This window comes from Musa acuminata, chromosome BXJ3-10 (genome assembly GCF_036884655.1).
Source record: "Musa acuminata AAA Group cultivar baxijiao chromosome BXJ3-10, Cavendish_Baxijiao_AAA, whole genome shotgun sequence".
Lineage (NCBI taxonomy): Eukaryota > Viridiplantae > Streptophyta > Magnoliopsida > Zingiberales > Musaceae > Musa > Musa acuminata.
Window position 1 is genome coordinate 33,168,354 of NC_088358.1, and position 16,631 is coordinate 33,184,984.

General features: G+C 40.9%; 3 protein-coding genes and 1 pseudogene across 5 annotated transcripts; all 4 read left to right on the forward strand.

The window, feature by feature from the left end:
* The first annotated feature begins 53 nt into the window (after window positions 1–53).
* On the forward strand, window positions 54–3,684 carry LOC103969676 (uncharacterized). Of its 2 annotated transcripts, none has more exons than XM_009383297.3 (6): window positions 54–1,258; window positions 1,767–1,837; window positions 1,944–2,131; window positions 2,251–2,351; window positions 2,447–2,646; window positions 3,135–3,684. In XM_009383297.3, exons 1-5 carry the CDS (start codon window positions 1,118–1,120, stop codon window positions 2,480–2,482), a joined length of 537 nt encoding a protein of 178 aa, XP_009381572.2. In that variant the 5' UTR covers window positions 54–1,117; the 3' UTR covers window positions 2,483–2,646; window positions 3,135–3,684. The 2 variants fall into 2 exon arrangements, with proteins under 2 accessions (XP_009381572.2, XP_009381573.2); XM_009383298.3 differs by having other exon boundaries at window positions 2,251–2,339.
* Window positions 3,685–4,879: 1,195 nt separating this feature from the next.
* On the forward strand, window positions 4,880–6,271 carry LOC135651479 (cellulose synthase A catalytic subunit 9 [UDP-forming]-like; annotated as a pseudogene).
* A 6,640-nt stretch (window positions 6,272–12,911) lies between these two features.
* On the forward strand, window positions 12,912–15,035 carry LOC135650500 (VAN3-binding protein-like). Of its 2 annotated transcripts, XM_065169900.1 has the most exons (8): window positions 12,912–12,960; window positions 13,059–13,337; window positions 13,413–13,493; window positions 13,571–13,639; window positions 13,789–14,146; window positions 14,233–14,391; window positions 14,504–14,611; window positions 14,688–15,035. In XM_065169900.1, the coding sequence occupies exons 2-8, from the start codon at window positions 13,179–13,181 to the stop codon at window positions 14,927–14,929; spliced, it is 1,176 nt and encodes a 391-aa protein (XP_065025972.1). In that variant the 5' UTR covers window positions 12,912–12,960; window positions 13,059–13,178; the 3' UTR covers window positions 14,930–15,035. The 2 variants fall into 2 exon arrangements, with proteins under 2 accessions (XP_065025972.1, XP_065025971.1); XM_065169899.1 differs by lacking the exon at window positions 12,912–12,960 and having other exon boundaries at window positions 13,027–13,337.
* Window positions 15,036–15,630: 595 nt separating this feature from the next.
* LOC135651480 (uncharacterized) lies at window positions 15,631–16,590 on the forward strand. The gene has a single exon (XM_065171551.1). The coding sequence runs from the start codon at window positions 15,631–15,633 to the stop codon at window positions 16,588–16,590; it is 960 nt and encodes a 319-aa protein (XP_065027623.1).
* The last annotated feature ends 41 nt before the right edge of the window (window positions 16,591–16,631 follow it).

Below are 16,631 nucleotides of genomic sequence, written 5' to 3' on the forward strand. Positions count from 1 at the left end.
AGAAGAGTAAAATACTCCATTTTTCTGGATTGCTCGTAGCTTGACTTGACACAGTCAACTGCCACTCTTCTGGAGAAGAAACTATGATACACTTGGCTGCTAATAGACACAGTCGTTAGCAATTTGTATTGTAACAACAGTCTCTTTCTCTCCTGCTTTGTCTGTGGCTAATAGATTGTTCATCCTCCCTCTCACTCATATGTTTCATGGGTCTCTTTTCTCCTACCATGCCACAAGGCTAACAACTGTTAGATCCTCTCACTCTCACCTGTCTTTATCTGGTGTGGCCGTGCGAGTTTGATGTAATTAAGAGCAAATTCCATGTGCGAGAGTAGCGAAAAATAATGTCTTAGGTTGATGATGTATTGTCTGTCTTACAGGCAAAGAAGAGGAGGGTTGTTATTTAAGAGAAGATAGGTTGGTTGGTGGTCCGCCTGTAAACTGGGAGGAGTAGTTAACGGGCAACTGATGCAAGATCAGAGGAACAGGAGTCTCATTTAATCGTCTGTGCTTTCACCTCAGCCATGCCATGCCATGCCCCCTTCTCCCTCTCATCTAGTAGAGGCACCAGCCTCAACCTTCCAAGCCAAGGAGACCAGACCATTGCATCTCACGTTACGGTTCTAATGCGAGGAGAAACGGAAGGGGAGGGGTGGAGAGAGATTAGAGGAGAGGAAAGAGGTGAGCAGAGGAAACGATGAGTGCAACCCTTCTCTTGCCGACACCATCATCCCATTCCTGAAATGCCCCCCTGCAGCCCAGAGAGAGAGAGAGAGAGAGAGAGAGAGAGTTGGCATTCTCTCCTGTTTCCAATTGGCATGGGACTCATTGGGTTTTGTCCTGGTCAGACCTTCCACATGGACGGTGTAACAGGGGAAGGAACCTCCCCCTTCCTCCTCCCCCCCCTGTTCTCTCTCTCTCTCTCTCTCTCTCTCTCTTCCTCTCCATCCACCTTTATTTCTCCAGTTTCACAATATGTCTCTGTTCCCATCTGTTTTCTTTATGACCTCTTCTTGGTGAATAGGCCTGTTTCCGTTCTGGGTGTTGCCTTGTAACCCACCCACTTTTCTTTATCTCCTCCCCCTTTCTCTTCTTTCCTATTTGTTTTCATCTGTCGATGGAGGTGAGAATGATGAAGAAGACGAGAAAGGTTCGCAAGGAACCATCGCCATCTGCTACTTGTTCCCCCTTCAGGGATGATGTCAGGCAAAGATTCAAATACCGATCCCTCCTGCAAGATCATATGGAGTTGCTCGAGGTTAGATGTGCTCTCTACAACTATTATTCTTTTTCATGTACATTATTTGTGGGATCTGTCTTCTCTAGATGTTAGTTGATGTGGGTTGTGGTGTTATCCTGATTTTGGAGACCCATGGCTTTTCTTATTTTGTTGTCTCTACGGATGTAAGGTTTTTCTTTTCTTTTTTCTTTTTCCATATTGTTTTATTCCCTGTGCGTGACCAATTTTAGATTTTTATTGATTTAGTGTTCTAGAACATGGAAATTCTTTTCTTGATTTTATGGTTTCTGACCATTTATTTCGAAGATCTAGTTATGATGGTTCTACAATTTTGCCAAATTTGTTCAGAATCTTGGGTCAAGACCTTTATGTTTCTACAGCTTTTAGGTTTTTTAGTTGGAAAGAAAACAAAATTTGCATAATTGAAGAGGTCTAAACTTAACCTTTATGTCATTATTTTAACTTAATTGGGATTTTGTCCCAGTTGAACAAATATTAGGTTTACCAACTTTTCTAATTTCTTCAGGAAACTGAAGCAAAGAAGAAGAAACTGCAGGAGACAAGACAAAAAAAACTGCAGCTCTTGACTGAAGTCAGGTAATGCTCCTTCCCTCAAATTTGATTCACTCAGGTTTTTCAACATGTATCATCTATATATTTTGTACTTTAAAATTCGTTACATCCCTTGAATTGGATATGGTAGGTTCTTGCGAAGAAAACAAGAGTCATTATCAGAATATCCATCTCAGGAAATCCCATTTAGAATAAAGAAGCAATCTCGTCCAACGGCATCCCCATCAGTTTGTATTTCGCAATCAGTGAATTTGCCTCTTCCAAATGGAGTATCTACCAGAGGAAAGAAATACAAAGTATTGGAAGCAGCAAATGCAAGTAATTCTCTGATAGAGTCTTTGTCAGTAAATCCATCTCAGTATCAATTTAAGAAGCAGTCTCACAAAACCCACCCTCATCCCTCTGCTTCGCACAATCGTCGTATATGTTCATCTCAGGGAAAGTGTCTACTCAAGATAAGAGCTACCGAGTAAAGGAAGCTGCAAATACAAGCAATTGCGCTTCTCCACTGATAAATCTGAATCAGGTCTCTTTAATGGTATTGCTATCATCTGCCCTTTAATTTATTTATGGGCATCAATAGTATTATTATTATTATTTTTATTTAATGATGAAGTCTATTATCAATTGCAGAAACAGAGAAGTTTCAGTTGGAGAAAGATTTCCTGAAAATGGTGAAATTGTATAGACATTAAATGAATGAAGGAGGCAAAATGATATTGAGTTAGCAATTTGTAGACATCGGGAGGAACTCAAACAGGGTTGGTCAGGGCAAAATTTTATAGCAAGATCGTGTAGCTTTGAAGTCTTATCCATTTTCATGGGTGAGAAAGGTCAGTTTCCATGCCTTCTGCAGTAGTCCACACACAAAATTAATAATTCCTTTTAGCTATATCTGGTTATAATGAAGCGATTTATGTTTGTGCTATCATGATGATGATAGAATCATACAGTGATATAACCAGGAGTTGTGAAGAAAAATCACTCTGCTTCTTTTAATATTTGAAATGATGTTCCAGATTTTCACTAAGATGAAATGGATTTACAAGTTCTCAATAGGAAATGTGCAAACCTCACTATAATTATTTATTTAACATTTGCAGTTAGATCTAGAAAAATTTTGAATATTGCAAGTAGTTTGAGAGAGAATTTCGTGAAATCTTCAGTTCAGTCACTTTGCATGCGAATCGAAACTTGCAACGTCATCTCTAGAGAAGGTTTCTTGATATTTCTGCAGAATCAATAATCTCGCTCTCGTCGGTCAACTATAAGTTTGTAGTTAATTGGCTTTTGGTGTTGTTGCTTGATACAATTGTTGCAGGTGGTGAAGGATGCACTGTCATAGGACTTACCTATCGACAAGCAGCGGTCGTGTATATTTGCTTCTAAATGTAAGATGCTGGAGCCAAGACAGGTTGATAAGATGCTTCTCTCAGTTCAGTAGATAACAATCTGATCACAGATGCCGTATGGGGGACGGGAACTTTTGACATGAGGAATGCACCTTCTGGTTTACTGTTATTTCCTGGTCATCTTTCTTCAAGATGCTTGAAGAAATCCATATAAAGAATTGGTCCTCTCTTGGTGTGATGGAAATCGAGGATTTGTCGTGTTCAATACCAAGTTGTGCCGCTCTTCATATTCTACTAAAATGTATCAGAGAAGAAGATGGACGGGTCCAAATTGATGAAATAACTGATTCATTAACTTTATAAAGCTAATCTAACCTTATAAATCAAATTCGAATTGAATTGGACAAGTTTTTCATGGGCTCTGAACTTTGCAATTACATTGTAACTTGTCATTTTTCTCATGACTTGTGCTACAGATAGTTGGGTTTTCCCAGGAATCATATTTAGATTAATCTCTTATTTGCATGAGTAATATTTGACTGTCTTTGGATGGTTTGTATCAATCTCACATTCCCATATCTCATGTGCGTTTGGATGTTGTGTGAAGAGTCTTTGGATGTTATGTCGCCTTGAATCAAATTGCATGGGGACATCAAAGAAGTCATCTTGCATGTTTTCTCCCTCTTTTTTGAGAACAATCAGTGCAATGCAAAAGGTTGAAGGCAAACGCTTCACTTAGGATCACAAGGGCAGGGTGGTGGTTGAGTGAACACAGACATGGCTTCACTTGGCGGCAATGGCGACTCTGCAGCCAACTAACACCCGGCCACCAAGACATTAGATGTGGGAGTGAGACCCGAGCCGAAGACTCACCACCGCTCGCTTTGCCGTGCAACGAGTGCGGTTTCCCGGTTCGCCGGCCCTGCTACGAGTATGAGCGGCGAGAAGGGACGCAACTTTGCCCGCAGTGCAAGACTCGCTACAAGCGGCTCAGAGGTGCGCCAGTTTACGTGACTTTGAGGATGATTTGAGATATTCTCTATTGGAATTGTGAGATGTAGATCTAATCACTTGCTTCTAATCTGGAAGTTGAAGTGCTTCCGGTTGAAATTTGAAGGCCCAAGACTGCTTTCATCTCGAAGAAAATGGAACCAGCCATTGCACTCTTGCTCTGTTTCTATGTAGTGGATAGAAACATCTCAACTGATCACACAAATCTTGAAACTGGTTATAGATCAAGTAGGAGGAACTAGTTTTTGTCATCTGGAACGCGAAATCATGATGTTTTGTGAAGCAAAAAGTTGACGAGGTTCTTGACATGCGAGGAAGGGAGCCCGAAAGTGGAGGGAGACGAGGACGAAGAAGATGTAGATGACATCGAACACGAATTCAAGGTTGAAGAAGAGCAAAGCATGATGCAGCAGCAGCAGCAGCAGCCTCAGCTAAACAAGCACATCACGGAGGCGATGCTCCGTGGGAAGATGAACTACGGCAGAGGACCCGAGGATGACGAGAGCAATCCTCCTCAAATCCCACCTATCATAACGAGCGCTCGTTCTCGTCCGGTAAGCTAAAACTCCTCAATTACGTATCCACGAAATATTGATTTTTGTAATGCAATTTGATTCTCGTGTTAATGCAACTCAGGTGAGTGAGGAGTTTCAGATTTGGATTGGTGGAGAAAGCCATGAAGGTTCCCCCTGAAGGTTGGATCATGCAAGATGGCACGCCATGGCCTGGAAACAACACCCGTGATCATCCGGGCATGATCCAGGTCTTCTTGGGCCACAGCGGAGGGCATGACACCGAGGGAAATGAGCTCCCTCGCCTCGTTTACGTCACCCGTGAGAAGCGGCCGGGATTCCAGCATCGCAAGAAGGCCGGTGCCATGAATCCTCTGGTGATCCATATCTTGTTCTTGGATCCCTTACCACCACATTTTGGTCTTCTAACTCGGATTAAGAACCTGCAATCGGCAGATCCGCGTCTCTGCAGTCCTCACCAACGCGCCCTTCATGCTCAACCTCGACTGCGACCACTACATAAACAACGGTAAGGCCGTTCGAGAGGCGATGTGCTTCCCGATGGACCCCCAGACCGGAAGAAGAGTCCGCTACGTGCAGTTCCCGCATAGGTTTGATGGCGTCGACAAGCATGGCCGATACGCGAACAGGAACACAGTCTACTTCGACGTATGATGCGGCGTTTCCAAATTGCTAGAGGTATCACCAGCAAGCTACTGCTAGTGACTGCAACCGTTCTGCGTTTCCTCAGATCAACATGAAAGGCCTCGATGGCATCCAAGGACCGGTGTACGTTGGGACCGGATGCGTCTTCCGGCTGCAAGCTCTCTATGGCTACTACAACCCTCCCAAGGGCCCCAAGCGTCCGAAGATGATGAGCTGCGATTGCTGCCACTGCTTCGGACGCCGCAAGAAGATGAAGCATTCCAAGAGCGGAGCAAATGAGCCTGCAGCAGCAGACGCAGGTGATTTCTTGTCCCTTCTTCTGCGACATCAGAGTTCTCAGTGCTTCGCTTACGTTAACACCACCATCTACCCCTTCACCTCCCTCCCTCTCCTGGCCTACCGCACCCTCCCCGCCATCTGCCTCTGAGCCTCTTCTTCATCGCACTCTTCATCTCCATCTTCGCCACCGGCATCCTGGAGCTGCGGCGGAGCGGAGTCAGCATCGAGGAGTGGTGGAGGAACGAGCAGTTCTGGGTCATCGGCGGCATCTCGGCTCATCTCTTTGCGGTCATCCAAGGCCTGCTGAAAGTTCTGGCCTCGTAGACACAAACTTCACCGTCACGTCCAAGGCGACCGATGACGAGGAGTTCGGGGAGCTCTACACCTTCACCACCGTGCTGATCTCCAACGCCATCAACAACGGGTACCAGCCATGGGGGCCGCTGTTCGGGTAGCTCTTCTTCACCTTCTGGGTGATCGTCCACCTCTACCCGTTCCTCAAACGGCTCATGGGCAGACAGAACATGATGCCCACCATCGTCGTCATTTGGCTTCCATCTTCTCGTTGCTGTGGGTGAGGATCGACCCGTTCGTGATCAATGCCAGAGGATACCAGGCGATGTGGGATCGACTGCTGAGCCGTGTCTGCTTGGACTGCTGCTCGCTCACCATGTTTGCTGCTGCTTCTAAAAGAGTGAGACCATCTCATGCTAAAGATTGCTTATGATTTTGCCATCAATCTTTAATCTCATTTATTTGACTTTAAAGAGAAAGAAAATACAAATAACTTGATTTCTTTAAGCCTAATGATTGACTTTAAAAGCTTAACTAAGTTAACATTAGTGCACTAATTACTATTTTATGTAAGACCAAATCTTATAAGAATTCCATTAATCACACCATCTATATCTGTACTAAATAGCTTAATGAATCTCGACAAATTATTATTTATATTTACCTACATAATCTTATTTTCCCGAATCTTTGGCCCACAAGAGTCCCATTTTTGTTGGGTTGATCGTCGTATCGAGGATTCAATGCCCTAACTGAAATCATTTGATCCCTCATACACTTCACTGGAGATATCATTCAAACATGGCTTCTCTATCATTTCATACCAAAATGTCTGTTCTTCTCTATCATTTTCAAGATAATATAGAGTTGTAAAGTAGGAGATTGTGGATTTAAATGATTCTTCAAATTGTTTATGGGAAAGATTATTCTTTTTTTTGCATTGAGCCAAAATGAAGTGTCATAATTTTAAATGATGGCATGTTGGTTGTTCAAAAGAATCATAATAAGAATGGCAGTTCATTTTGTTTGTCTTTTACATCCTCAATACTTGAGATATCTGACAAGCTGTTGTGAAAAAGAGAAGGAATGTTCATGCAAGCCTTGCAAAAGAGCATTTTACTATGAATCAAATAATTATATTGCTTTGGTTAATCTGATTACTTGTCAGTGGGCTCTTGTTATTTGTATGTGATGATTTTAAATGGGATTTCTTTTATCATAGTCTCTTTCTCTGACATAGTATCTTTTGGACCATTATGCTCACAGTTCTGCTTTCCTGTGGAAATTCAACTGCAAGTCTAAAAAAGCACCTTCTTCCATTGTTTAATATTTTTCAAGTGATAAAGAAATAAACTGTGGAGATCATAAGAAATGGAAGACCTTAAAATATCTAAAGAAATAGAGGACAAATTATTAATTTTCTTTCATGATACAAGACATTGGAAGGCTCCAACAGATGTAAAACTTAATCTTATTTCCAACCATCACAGATTTTGAATGCAGAGGTCAACTGTAAGAATTCACAGTTAACAACATCAAAGGTCTGACATACTCCTAAGAACAATTACTTGCAACTCTAGAAAGTAGATATAGTTGGCAGTCCTCTGAAGCAGTACCTCTAATCCAACATTCTTGCTTCCTGGGACAATTCTCTTGAGCTTCCCAAGTTTCTTTAGCACCAAACCTTCATGGGATTTCTTCTTCCTCAAGGGTACCATCCCTTTTCTCCTCATAGAAGGTGAGGGCTCTCTTTGCATTGCTAAGACCTGAGAAATACAAGAGAAAGTATTGAGATCTCACAGAGTTGGAAGGATTTAAATAGGCATGAGGCAGGCATGTGGTTCCAATCAATGAAAACTCTATCTTATGCAATGCAAATCCGATCAAGTAATAATTGCAGATGGTGCAGAGTGTACTTGAAATTATCCTAGATAGCTACAAGTATTTGGAATCATGGAAATAATATTTCAAGTTCTCAGAAGTAAGATTGTGGACATTAACTTTTCCTAGACCTTGCATTAGCCCGAGTCTTGTGCACTTGGGTCATTTTAATAACCATAAATATGACCATTTTACTTATCTTTGCTGGAAAGTTCAAGTTTTCTTGTCTATAATTCTCTCCATTCCCTGTGAGTTTACTTCCCCTCCTTCCATATTTGAAAAGGCAACTCTACTGAAATTTACTTTACTGTTGTTTAGGTTTTAGTGAAAATTTTATTATTGGGTCCATTTTTGAAGAACAGTTGGCTAATGGTTGAACAATAGACATGGAAATTTATGATAAAGTTGACAGGACAAAAAAGAAAAGTGCATATAAAAGCAATATATAGTTTTCAGTTATATATACCTATCCATCAGTCAAGTTTATCTTCTCATCCATGTTAATTCTTCTAATATTTTCTTCTTCTTTTTTTCCCTGTTACATTGTGTTTGGAATTATGTTAGCCGTTCCAAAGAATTTGGCTCATAAGCTTATCAGAAATTCATAGTTGGTTAATTTCTGGTTTTTATTTTGGTTTCATTCAGATTGGCACATCATTAATGTGCCGGTTGGGTTAAGAAAAAAGCTTAGAATAAACGACCACCGTTGAATTAACTTTTCTGAAATTATTGTGTGGATCTACTTATATTTAGCTCCTTTCCTAAAAACAAGCAATATCCATTTTTTCCAAAGCCTCAAATCAGGGGACTGGACTTTCTATTTTGGCTTTAGGATAAGGGATCAGCATAGTAGTCAAACATTTTACTAGCTCTACTGAGTTGATGGAAATTGCAGGGGACTAACTCCAGCATTCAATACAATGCAGGAAGGCTATTCAAGATTAATAGATAGGAACATGGGCTCTTCCTTGACATGAGGATGACTGTTGGTAGACTTGAAGACAAATGTCTGAAGTCATTCAGAATATTCCTTTATATTTATTGTCTGAATTGTAAAGATCCTAAAATGTCTGAGATAGGTATTCATCATAGCCATATTCCACAGAGGTATTTGTTCAACTATGAGATTTATGTGTTTGTAAATGTACATAATTGCATTTTTGTAAATGAATGACAACCACTTGAGGTTTTGACTGGGGGGGTTAAATGGTCACATTTAAAGATCAGAAATGAAAGAGAAATAATTCTTCACATGTTAGTAGAGGGAAGCGAATCATGCCAGTGGCCAATCAATGTCAATTCATTTTTCTGCATTGAACATCTTTGCACTGTATAAGCTAACCTAAATGGGTGAAGGATTGGATTCTGAATATCCTGTTGAAATTGATAGATTTGATGAGTCAGAGACAAATTGATCAAGTTAATGTATATTATATTAGACATCAATTCAATATAATATATACTATTTATATTTTTAAATATGTGTAATGTGAAACTATTTTCTTAGTTTTTTTATTTATCTAATACATAAATATTTATGATTAGACTTTGTTTTTTCAGCCACACTGTATTTATTTTTTTGAACTCTTAACTCTGATATCATGTTAAAATTTTGAAATCAATGATGACTTAAGTCATTCTAATATTTGGTTAGATTGTATCACTTTGTTTCTGTGCATTTGCTCATAAATTCCTTTTACCTAAATGCTCTGATGAGACCTGTTTTTACCAGATTAAACCTGAAGATTGGCAGAGTGCACAAGTTGTTGGGGATTTACTTCTCCAATTAAATGCCTACACTGATGCATGAGATGAGAAGGGCTGTGTTAGGTGTGTCTATAAATATAAGATTGCCAAGAGAAAAGAGGTTCATGTGGGTGTCACTATCCCTAAGCTATCAAAGTTCCAGAATTCCTGTTGTGGTAGTTGGGAGTTTAGTATTAAGATTGTGATCCATTATGGCTGTCCCACTGAGCCACATGACTCTGTGATCAATGCCTCACCATCCAACTCTCCACAGGGCTGTTCCCTTGTAGATCCCATCTCATGTCTCTGCTTGTGATCGTCCTACAGTGTGCAGAATTGTAGGGGATAACTCTGTCATGGATTTGCCAATTTAATGGCCAACTGCAGGAATGTTGCACAACTGGGAAAGGTAGGCATCATGTGAGGATCATTAAAAGTCATGCACCCTAAGCCTTCTTCCAACCCACATGATTCCACCAATAAAAGCATACCATGTAGCAGATCAGACTTCAGCTGCCACTGAAGTAATTGATTGGTCCAACAATGTATCTGCAATGGAACTTATAACTCATGAAATATTTCTTATTATTTTATTTGTTAATATTATATTATCTAGTAGTTGATATCAGCTCAGCATTTAAATTCTTGAGTTGGAATATGAGGTGGCATGGTGGCAGAGGAACTGTTGAAATGTCTCCAAGCACAGGATTGATGAGATCTACTCCAAGACACAGGAGCAGTATCACTTATTAGGACCATTCATGCCAAAAAGTATGCTGATGTTACATAATTTGGTCCTTTGTATCATTTGTATATCTGTAAAGTCTATTGGCAGTGGATTGCTGGGTTAGTGTTATGAAAAATTTGCACTAAGGTTGCCTAAATCATCATCTCCCATCACTTCAAGCATTGAAGTTGAGGCATGAGTAAATTCCATTTATTTCTCTGTTGGTTTGTTCAATTAAAAGTTTGGCTAGAAATCCAGTTGCAAAACGATAACAATATCAAGCCATGATGTTCCAATTATCGGGGATCGACTATAATTTTTTATTTATCATGATTGAATTAAGTAAAAAAGCAATATCTTTAGTTGAATTAGAAGATATTTAAATCTTTATGTTTATAGTTTCTAGTAAAATCTTATTAAGTTACAAATTTTCTCATACCACTAAAATTTATTATCTTATCCATTCCGATGATAATATCTATAGACCTCATACTCATAGTACATACATGGTTCACCCATCTTAAATAATTTAACCTCATTTTATCCCTCCTCAAAGCTGCGTCCACCTAAATATATTCTTCTCAAAAACACAAACCTTTTTTGAATTATAAATGCAAGAGAATGCAAAAAATGATTTTGATGGTATATTTCATTATTTTGCATATCGGTATATATGCATTTTGGTCTATTATGTAAGCATGTTCGAGTTGATGTTCTTAGGGAAGTTGCAATAGAAGCTATTGAATTTGAAGTCTTTCTATGTGGGTTGAAGGCTGAAGCATCACTAGGCTGGAGAATAGCAGCTGCTTAGTTTCATGATGACTTCATTTTATTACTAACCACACAAAAAACAAGATCAGCATTCAAGTGATCCTAACTCTACATAGAAGATTTGAATAGATTAATAGTGGTTTGATGGATCTACTATCATTTATGTTGAGCCTAAGCATGGTTTATGCTCAACAAAATTAATTGATCAGCTTTTGCATCAAGTCGAATTCAGATAAACATAATATACTCCTAATATGTTATATGATATGGAATTCTTAGCTAATGAATTGATAATAAAATATTAACTCAGAGAGAAATGAGAATTCAAATGACTTGAGAACAATTAAGTCCAAGAATAAGCAAAAGGGATTCATCCACTTAGGAATGTGAAGTTTCAAAACTGAATTTTAATTTATTTTCTATATTTCATCTTCCACTCTCATTATTAGCATAAAAATATATATATTTTAGTGACTTATCTCTTTTATTTAACAGTTATTTGTCTTGGTATTGTAATACAGTCCTTTTGCCAAATCAATTTTTTTCGTTAATTTCGAAACATCAATGTCAGGATCATTGTGATTTATTCTTAAACAGGAACTTGTGACTATGATTATGACAGTAATATAAAGGCATCTTTGTCAGCATAACTATATTAGTACAGCTTCACAACTAAATATGAGCTTTGTCAATAACATTTTTGTTGAAGCTTCAATCTTAACATAGTGATATCAGATCCCTATTTTGGCCTTTTTTACAGCATTGCAAGGAGTCCCAATCTTTACATCAATGTAGTTCCTTATCATCCCTTACCAATTGTTAGGTGACAATATTAGTTTAGACATCATTTAAGAACTAAGGCTGCCATTAGATCATGATTAAGTTGCACAGATCCTATGCTTTCCCTTTAAGGAACACAGATTTAAAGAACACCAAAAGTAAACTAAAGCTCCAGCTTTAGTGTCTTAAGGTCAAGAAGCTTACTCTTTCTTTTAGCAAAGAGACGCAGAGAAGGTTCTCAAAACTAGACATCAAGGTTACTCAACCAACTCTCATCATTCTACTACTACTATAATAGAGAATTTTGTGCTTCTGATAGGGATCAAGGATCATCACTATAGCAACTGATCAACCTGAAACACCACAGAGAGTAACACTGGGCTTGAATTGGATCCAATCCAGCTTTAGTTTAAGTCAGAATGTTGAGATTTGCTTAGCACAGGTGTAGAACTCAGCATTCTTGCCCATTTCTCCAGTGCAGAAGACACTAACAAAGTGAGCTCGAATACATGACCATCAATTCAGTATCAACTATAACCAACAAGAAAGCTGAAGCTATGCACACATCAGAGCATGATTGAAGAATCTTCTTTTAGAGGATTAGGTCAATATTCTGGTTTGAGAAGGTTCAGGAATGGTCTAAAGGCACCTTTCTGCTACATTTATGCTTGTTTTCTAAGCTGGAATTTGAAGGCTGAAACATTCAAACCTAAGCAGTAGCCAATCTTAATTTTCCAAAGTTTTGACAGAGTGGATACAATGCAGAAATATGATGGAGCAGCTGGATTCGGTGTCTGTTGTTTCTCAACTCAACCAATGAACAAAGAAGGATGCATCTCATTATACATGTAGCAGTTTTGCATAAAGAATCATCTTCCATGGAAGGGGTCGACTGCACCTTCGGCCATCATGGCAGAAAGTTCAGAAACATCTCCTTCTCCCTTATTGCCACAAATCTTTTTAATGGTTGAAGCTATGATTCATGAATCCCTTTTGATATGTTTAGACTATGAGGTCCCCAATCGATTCCTTCCCTCTGCTCAAGAATGGGTGGTGGCAATGATCCATTCCATCTTTAATCTCATTCTAAAAGATAAATCTGCACACTGCATGTCTCCCTTTTCCTGGGTAATAATTTCCTGTGATCTTTACTTAAAGGGTGCCACAGCTAATTCCTTGGTAGTATAATTGTGGTGCTGATCATGTGAAGAACCTGGTTCTTTCAGAGATGCATAAATACTCTATTGGCGGAGGGAATCATCAATGTCTTGTAGATCTACTCCTTCGGTGTATATATTAGTAGATAGAACTCAATCCGTTGCCCAAGGTAGACCCTGCTCGGTTGAATGGATGCAGATGTGGAAACGATGGGCTCCCGTCAACAGATGGATCTTCTTTCTCATGCATGGTGCAACTCGGCCATCCAGGTCTTCCAGCCATCGGTCGGTGATTGCCCGAACGCGTTCGAAGAGAGACAGATTGTGGCATTTGAGAATGATAAGATGGTGAGTAGATCCGTTCATCTTCCCATTGTTGATAAAACCTGTCATACGAATTACGACAAGGAAAGCCCTGTGCAGCTGCAGAAGAGCGATATGAGCTTAATAGTGGATGAAGGAGATCTCAGGTCGACTTCGCAACTGAAATTTGATGATCTGAAGGTGCAGAAAATCGATAAATTTACGATATGGAAATTAAACTCCTTTTGTACTGATCAGATGTTGTTCGTTCTCTCCAGTCATGGATATGGCTGCAGAAGGCAATTCACCCAGAACTGGACTATGATCTCTGCATGAGAAAGAAATGGGTACATCCTTCTTCCTCATCTTTCAACTTGGAATATAGCTGAATTTTTTGTTGGAAGTTATTGTTCGAAGCAAATGCATTAGGACATGATTCTGCAACAAGTTTGCAATGTTTGTGGAACAAAGAACCCAAGAAGTTTTCCTTTGGCAGTTCTCCAAGAACATTATACCCTGGAAGGAGATCTCAATAAGGAAGTGGTTGAAGGAAATGAAGCAGAAGCGGAAGGAAGAAGAACGGCTGCAGAGAGCAGAAGTGCACGCAGCCATATCGGTTGCAGGAGTGGCAGCCGCACTCGCAGCCATTGCAGCAGAAAACTTGGAAGCTAATCAACACAAGTCTTTGAGAGACACGGCGGTCGCGTCCGCCGCTGCCTTGGTTGCAGCTCAGTGTGCACAGGTTGCAGAAGCCGCGGGTGCCAAGCGCGAGCAGATCTCCTCAGCCATCGATGCAGCGGCAACTGCTACAGATGCAGCCAACATCTTTACTCTCACAGCTGCTGCAGCGACATGTACCACCACTCAGTAGCGCTGATCCTGATCTGCTCGACAACTGTTAGCTTCTGCAACCTGTTAACAATCTCTCTACGTGTTTCAGCAATGAAGGGTGCAGCCACACTAAGAGGAAGACAAGGTCAGAGGCAGAAAACAAAGGGGAGTTCACCAGCACTTCTTTGCGATGACTTTGGCTTTGACCTCGGGAGGTGCAGAGCATCACTTGCCAAGGGGGATGAGATCCTTGTTGCAACAGAAGATGGTAAATGGCATGTTCTAACATGCACTGCACATTTTGATCATATCTACCAAATTCCATACCCACTATGCATTATTTTTGCTTAAATAGTTACTCTCTTCATGATTTTGATCAGGTAAATGCAGGTTGAGATCAGTCTCAGCCATCTTAAACAGGGATGCGAAGGTTGTCCTAAGAATCAAGAAGACAAATGCTCTCATGGTCTTCTCCACTGCGAAAGAAAGTAAGTTAAATGTCTCCAAACCAAAAAAAAACCAGAGATTGTAGTCTCATTACAGTGTCAATTTCCATCTAATCAGGTGTTGTATATGAATTGGATACAAACCCCCTTGAAGAGCCTAAGAAGGAAGCAGATGGATCGTATTGCATTGGTATGCAAACAAGCCAAGGGAAGATCGAGCTCAAAACTGATGACTATGTGCAGTACAAGAAATGGCTCACCACCATAAACCACATGCTGATGCTCTCTTCAACTCTCAGCAGGAAAGAACTACACCTAATAAGAACTAGCAGGTGTTCTCAGAATGCAGGAACACGTTGATTATTTTCCATCTTCATATCAGTACTTGAAAAGAGTGAGTAATCTCTGATGTAATTTGCAATCTACTGCACACATGTGAGAATGAATTCCTTGTTTCTAATAAAAATCCATCTTAGAAGATCTTCAACAACATTCCTGAAAGCATGCTTGACAGCATAGATCAAGGCAGGTTATCTGCTGGGTAATGGGTAGTGTGTGCAATGGATCCAAGGAAAAGCCATATCATCACATATTTATGGTGTGGACAGTATAGATTATGGATATCAATTTGGAAATCTTTTAAATCGGGCCTATAATGTTTGGAATTGTGATGTATAAGCAAAGTTTAATCTTTCTTCTTTATGGAATTTCCATTGTCCTGTGATGATAAGTTGAAGCTGTAAGCTGTTCTTGAAAGCTCTATCTATCTTCTCCAAGTATTCGGAACCTCTACTGCAAATAGTGTTGTGCAGGTGGATGGATTACTTTGTTATTCCATTGTTTAAATGGCCCTTACCCACTCATTGTGGATGTCACCTTTCTCTCTCTCTCTCTCTCTCTCTCTCTCTCTCTCTCTCTCTCTCTCTCTCTCTCTGTGTCATCACAGCCAACAACTATTGGAGTCTCTCCGACTTCTTGACGAAGAAGACCACAAGTCCTCCTCCCTCTTTCTTGTCATATCTCAACCCGGAGAACCGCAAGATCGCTCACTGCGCATCACCATGGGCTTCAACTCCAAAGCCATGGCAGCCTCGTCTGATCCCCTTGGCGTCCTCCAAATCCTTTGGGAGTCGCTTCACCTCCCCATCAAGTCTGGTCAACTCTTCTTTCCCATCCTCCTCCTCTCCCTCCTCTCCTCCTCCCTCCTCTTCTTCTGCTACTTCTCCATCGCACCCATCCCCCTTGACTTGGTTTCCAAGATCTCAATCCTCCTTGAGGAAACAAACCACCGTCCTCCCGACCTCCTCCTCGACATAGAGAGAGACCTCAGGGATTTTGCTGGGCTAGCAACTTCGATCACGCTTTTCTTCTTCTTCTCCTCCTTGTTCCTTGTCCTGGCCACTCTCTACACCTTTGCTATGGCTTACAGTAACAGGAACATAACGCCTAAAGATCTCTTCCTCCGGATCGCTCGCCGTTGGTACCAGACCATGATCACCAGGCTCTACGTAGTCCTCCTCACCGCCGGCCTCGGGCTCCTGTCTTCGCTTGGCGTTGGCACCGCAAAATTGGTCTCCGATGGTTCCAGCGCTGCCTTCAGCTTTGGCCTGAGCCTAGCAGGCCTCTTGCTTCTTCTGTATCTTTACCTGTTGACCCGGTGGTCGATGAGTCTGGTGATCGCTGCGGTGGAGGAGACGTGGGGGATCGGCGCACTCTCGTGGTCGGTAGAGCTCTACATAGGCAATAAGAAGCGAGGGATTGTTCTCACCCTCATGCTGTTGGCCGTCAAGGTGGCGATCTACGGAGCATTTGCGGCTGTCATGATGGCATCGGGGCCGCCTCAGCCGACGGAGGCACCGATGGCGATCGTATACATCGTCGCAGCGGCAGATGCTCTGTGGGACCTGTATTCAATGGCTGTGTACACAGTGTTCTACTATGAGTGCAGGAAGAGCCATGGCTTGGAGTATACTGGCTTGCCTGTTGTCTTAGTGAGAGTCAATGCAGTAGTCGTACATTGAGATGGAATCTACTAAAAGGAGTTGGTGTGTGTGTTCATTGC